Raw genomic sequence first — 6,000 nt, 5'->3', positions numbered from 1 at the left:
AGCAAAGGCAAGACCAACTACCATTTATAAGCGTCACAGCCCCACTTCAAGATGGAAGTTACCATCCTCACTTTGTCCACCACGACGAGAAAACGCCCTAAGTCCACAGCTACGCCTTTAACGCGAAGAGCACCGCCCCCAACCCCTACTCCCCTCCAACTCCCCCACCCCGCTCCTCCTCACCCCACTTCCCGTTCGAGTCTCTGGGGCTTGTCCATTGGCTCCTACTCTTGGGGAGGGTGGGCCTTGGGTCACCTCGCTTCCTGATTGGTTAGTTGAGCCGATTGGCAGGCACCAGCGAGCTGCGCTAGCCAGGAAGTCGAACATGGCGGAGGCGGGAAAAGAGCACGCGGGCTTCGGGCTCCCGGGAGAAGGTGCGGCACAGTGGCCTCTGCAGCGGTATGGCCGCTTCATGCCCTTGGGCACTGGAGAGCTGCCTGGGCTTGTCCAGGAAGCTGGCACAGCCTCTTCCACAACATGGAAGGTGAGGCCTGAGGGCGGGAAGGGCCGGGAGGCTCTCACCCCCCGCGGGGAGGGAGGGGAGGCTGTGGCCTGGTACCGGAGTGCCGTGCCGAGAGCCACGCCGACAGAAGGAGAGGACTGATAGGGGCGGTTAGCCGACAGCTAACGTAGGAAATATGTATAATGATTGGAACCCAGTGCATTCTCAAAATAGTTATGCAAGGGAGTGGTAAACATTCATACATTCGACAGATATTTACTGAGCGTCAGTTATGTGTTAGATTTTATTCAGGGTGCTCGGGGATGTATATCAGTGAACAAGGTATAAATGATCCCTACCCTCGTTTGTTTTTAGTCTAGTGGAGGACATAGTATTTATGCAGATGCTGTATAATTATGTAAACTAGTCTCACATCCCTTATGTGGAAGGGAGGGTTGAATAGTCTTTAATCAAGTTGTTTTTCTTCAGGCAGCCAAGAGTCACACAGAAGAAGGACTAAATTTGAATCCTAGCTTTGCCACTGAATTTCTGTGACCTTGGTTAAGTTACTTATTCTCTCTGTACCTTATTTACCTTATCTTAAAATAGGGATAATAATAGTATCTACTTGGTAAGATTGTTGTGAGCACTGATTAAGTTAATATATATAAATCACCTGAAACAGTGCCTCATATAAAGTTATGTAAGGGTTTACTGATATTATCCTCTTTTTTTGTCCTGGTGATATGTTTTATTGCCATGGGTCGCTGATCATTCAGTTCCTTTTGGTCTGGCTTGACTATTGGATGTGGACCCTGGGGTTTTGGATTGTGCATGTGTGTATATGTTGGTGTGGTTTGGGCAGCAGCGGGTAGGAGAAAAGTAAAAGAAAGAGAACAATTATTCCAGGTAGAGGATGCAACGTGTGCAGAGGCCCTGCACCTGGAAAACCTCAGCATGTGTAATGTGCAGACAGAAAGAGTAAGGCTGGTGCTTAGAGAACAAGGAGACTGATAACATGGAATGAGGTTGTCTAGAGAGGTAGGCAGATGCCTTGTGAATAGTGTCCTAAAACCAATAGGAAGCCACTGAAGGATTTTAAGTTGGAGCATTTTCATCTTTGAAAGTTCACTCTGGTTGAAGTGTGGAGATAGAATTGGAGAGGAATATGAGTAGAGTCAGGAAGATCACATAGAACGCTTTTTTAGTGTGGCAGGCAAGAGATGGTAATACTTAGACGGGAGGGCAGCGGTGGGAGGATGGGGAGGGAGGATGGCAGTAGAGATGGGGAGACCGGGCATGTTAAAGCTATATTTTGGAGGCCAAAATGACAGGACTTGGAGATTGATTAGGTATAAGTGGTGAGAGTAAAGAACTTTTGTGTTTCTGGCAGGATCAACTGGGTTGGGAAACGTTGGAGGAGGAACAGTGAAGGAAAGATCCAAGACTTCAGTTTCAGATGTATTGGGTTTCAGTGTGTTTATGCAGCATCCAAGTGGGGATATTGAATGGGTAGTTGGGTATGCTGGTCTAGACTCAGAAGAAACATCTGGGCTGGAGATGTAAATGTGTCATCAACATGAAGGTGACATTTATAGTTATGAGATGATGCGAGATTCCAGGACCAAGCCCCAAGGTAGGTCAGGAGGGGACCGACTTCCTAAAGAAGATTGGCAAGGGACAGAGAATTGGGAGGTACCCAGGAGAAAGCAGGTCCATCAAAGCTACAAAAAGTTACTTCAAGAGGGAGAGAACAATTAACTTTGTTGAATAATGCCTCAGAGTGAAGGATAATGATGACTAAGCGGTGTCCATTGGATTTAGCAACATGAAGGTCCTTAATGGTCTTTACCAAGAGAAGTTTCAGTGGAGTGAAGGGGGTGGAAGTCAGATAGGGGTGGGCTGAAGAGTGACTAGTAGGTGAGGAAGTGTGGCCAATGGGCGTGGGCACCTCTTCTGAGAGACTTGGCTGTGAATGTGAGTAGAGATGGGGCATAATGAGTTGTTCACCAAATCTAGACTATTAGAGCTAAGACCATTAAAAAAAGCATTAAATACTTAGTTGTACTCTTGTGGAACACGGTATCCTGAGAAATTATATAGGCTGGCAGAACACAGGGAGATCAGCTCGGTGCTTTGTGACCGCCTGGAGGGGTGGGATGGGGAGGGTGGGAGGGAGGGAGATGCATGAGGGAAGGGATGTGGGAACAGATGTATATGTATGACTGATTCACTTTGTTATAAAGCAGAAACTAATAAAAAAAAAAGAAATTATATAGGCTGCAGATGCAAAATGGGGTGAATAAAGAGTTAAATCGAAGAATGACTAATCTGTAATAGGATCTTGTAAAAAAAAAACTGGGAACGTTTGAGGACATAATTAATTTTTGAAACTGCCCAACAGGTTCCTTGATACCTTCTCTTAACACCCTTTAAACCCTTTCACCTCAGGCATCTTTGTTGGGTGCATGGCCTCAGATGCAACTGGGTAACTATTAGATTCCTGTATTGCAACCCAGAGGCCAGGGACATTGACCATCCTAAGGAACTGTTATTACTTTTTTTCCCTTTTCTTTGCAAAGCTCTTCATAATTGCTTATAAGGAGCGGCACTTTTCAACAGTTTTCTGATGTTTGGCATAAAGCCACAGCTACAGTGACAAGGGATGAGGTTTGGCTTTTGCAGTGCTTTTGAAAACTGAACATTTGTACCTTCCTTTGAATCTGTGCCGAACCATCCTACCTGCTGTGATCAGTTTCAGCCCAGGTCTGTCATTTTGGGAGGGAAAAACGAAAGAAAACAAGATTTGTTCTATTTTATGAGTTCTGTGACTATTGTGCAATAGTAATGATAAAAGATGAGCCATCTAAAGAGCTTCACTAAGTCCCATGTGAATTTCTCATTTTAAAAATATGTGGTACCTGCAGTAAAAAAAAATATGTGTTAGGTAAAGCATAAAAATATATTATTGTGGAGAATAGAGTCATTCTGGGCTTTTTTTTCCTCTAGGGGCCTTTTAAGTTCAACTTTGAAATCTATTTTGAGTTTTTTCATTTTTTCCTGAAATTGTGGGGAGAATCTGATTTCCTGGTACTGTTCTATATAGTTGTTTAATTACAGAGAAGACTTTCATCACAGTGGCTACATGCTAAGGCAAAAATGTTGACTTAAGAGAAAAAATGAATGGTACAACAAGTCTAGTACTTCTAAGACTTGAAGTCCTAGTTGAGAGGTAAGGTCAAGTCTAAGACATCTTGTATATAGACTATGGAATGTATATATTGATTTATTTGTCTGAATTGAATTATTATGAAAAGTTACTATCTGTAGATAAGTTAACCACAATTTGGAAGCAAATACACTTTTTGTAATACTGTAAGAAAAAAAAAGTGTGGAAAAAAAAATCAACAGTTTAGAACTGTGCTACTCAGATGTCAATGTGCATGGAAATCACTTGGGGATATTTTTGAAAAATGCAAATTCTGACTTGGTAGATCTGGTACGGGCAGTGAAATTCTGTAGTTCTAACCAGCTTCCAGGTGATGCTGATGCTGTTGGTCCAAGGACCAGACTTTGCGAGGCATAAGTGTAGAAGACCTTGAATGAAATGGGCAGCCCTATAGTAAAATTAATAAAATGAATTTGTGGAGTCATGAGGTAAGGCAATCAGATTCATAATGAATATGCAAACATTTTATTAATAGGGTTAATATTTAAACCATCTGTCATTTAAGTGGAATGAGCAAATGAAATACATCTTGAACTTGATTTTAATTCCTTACATCTGTTAGCCCAGCCTTTCTGAAAGGATTATCATAATAACAGATTGGTCCATTTTATGTATTTTGTGGCTGCATGTAATTTAGTTTACTAATTTGAGAATAATTTTGAAAGGTGATGTTAATTGCAGGTTGTTTTTATTTTATTTATTTATTTTTTAAACATCTTTATTAGAGTATAATAGCTTTACAATAGTGTGTTAGTTTCTGCTGTATAACAAAGTGAATCAGCTATATATACATACATCCCCATATCTCCTCCCTCTTGCATCTCCCTCCCACCCTCCCTATCCCACCCCTCTAGGTGGACACAGAACACCGAGCTGATCTCCCTGTGCCATATGGCTGCTTCCCACTAGCTATCTACTTTACATCTGGTAGTGTATATATGTCCATGCCACTCTCTCACTTCATCCCAGCTTAACCTTCCCCCCACCATGTCATCAAGTCCGTTCTCAACGTCTGCGTTTTTATTCCGGTCCTGCCCCTACGTTCTTCAGAACTTTTTTTTTTTTTAGATTCCATATATATGTGTTAGCATACGGTATTTGTTTTTCTCTTTCTGACTTACTTCACTCTATATGACAGACTCTAGGTCCATCCACCTCACTACAAATAACTCAGTTTTGTTTCTTTTTATGGCTGAGTAATATTCCATTGTATATATGTGCCACATCTTCTTTATCCATTCATCTGTCAGTGGACACTTAGGTTGCTCCCATGTCCTGGCTATTGTAAATAGAGCTGCAGGGGCTTCCCTGGTGGCGCAGTGGTTGAGAGTCTGCCTGCCGATGCAGGGGACACGGGTTCATGCCCCGGTCCGGGAAGATCCCACATGCTGCGGAGCGGCTAGGCCTGTGAGCCATGGCTGCTGAGCCTGCGCGTCCGGAGCCTGTCCTCAGCAACGGGAGAGGCCACAACAGTGAGAGGTCCTCACAGCAGGAGAGGCCACAACAGTGAGAGGCCCACGCAGCAGGAGAGGCCACAACAGTGAGAGGCCCGCGTACTGCAAAAAAAAAAAAAAAAATAGAGCTGCAATGAACATTGTGGTACATGCCTCTTTCTGAATTATGGTTTTCTCAGGGTATATGCCCAGTAGTGGGATTGCTGGGTTGTATGGTAGTTCTATTTGTAGTTTTTTAAGGAACCTCCATACTGTTCTCCATAGTGGCTGTATCAGTTTACATTCCCACCAACAGTGCAAGAGGGTTCCCTTTTCTTCACACCCTCTCCAGCATTTATTGTTTGTAGATTTTTTGATGATGGCCATTCTGACTGGTGTGAGGTGATACCTCATTGTAGTTTTGATTTGCATTTCTCTAATGATTAGTGATGTTGAGCATCCTTTCATGTGTTTGTTAGCAGTCTGTATATTTTCTTTGGAGAAATATTTATTTAGGTCTTCGGCCCATTTTTGGATTGGGCTCTTTGTTTTTTTGATATTGAGCTGCATGAGCTGCTTGTATATTTTGGAGATTAGTCCTTTGTCAGTTGCTTAATTTGCAAATATTTTCCCCCATTCTGAGGGTTGTCTTTTCGTCTTGTTTATGGTTTCCTTTGCTGTGCAAAAGCTTTTAAGTTTCATTAGGTCCCACTTGTTTATTTTTGTTTTTATTTCCATTTCTCTAGGAGGTGGGTCCAAAAGGATCTTGCTGTGATTTATGCCATAGAGTGTTCTTCCTATGTTTTCCTCTAAGAGTTTGATAGTGTCTGGCCTTACATTTAGGTCTTTAATCCATTTTGAGTTTATTTTTGTGTATGGTGTTAGCAGGTGTTCTA

At 42.5% G+C, this 6,000-nt stretch overlaps 1 protein-coding gene across 2 annotated transcripts in view; it reads left to right on the top strand.

Annotated features, from left to right (window-relative positions):
• The first annotated feature begins 325 nt into the window (after positions 1-325).
• The window catches only part of REC114 (REC114 meiotic recombination protein), a 113,181-nt gene continuing 107,506 nt past the window's right edge, over positions 326-6,000 (top strand). For both annotated transcript variants that reach the window (XM_060097032.1, XM_060097031.1), the window contains exon 1: positions 326-484. In XM_060097032.1, coding sequence (XP_059953015.1) covers positions 326-484 — 159 coding nt within the window. The remainder of the gene's footprint in view (positions 485-6,000) is intronic.

Source organism: Mesoplodon densirostris, chromosome 4, assembly GCF_025265405.1.
Source record: "Mesoplodon densirostris isolate mMesDen1 chromosome 4, mMesDen1 primary haplotype, whole genome shotgun sequence".
NCBI classification, from domain to species: Eukaryota; Metazoa; Chordata; class Mammalia; order Artiodactyla; family Ziphiidae; genus Mesoplodon; species Mesoplodon densirostris.
This window is presented reverse-complemented; position numbering and strand designations above follow the sequence as displayed.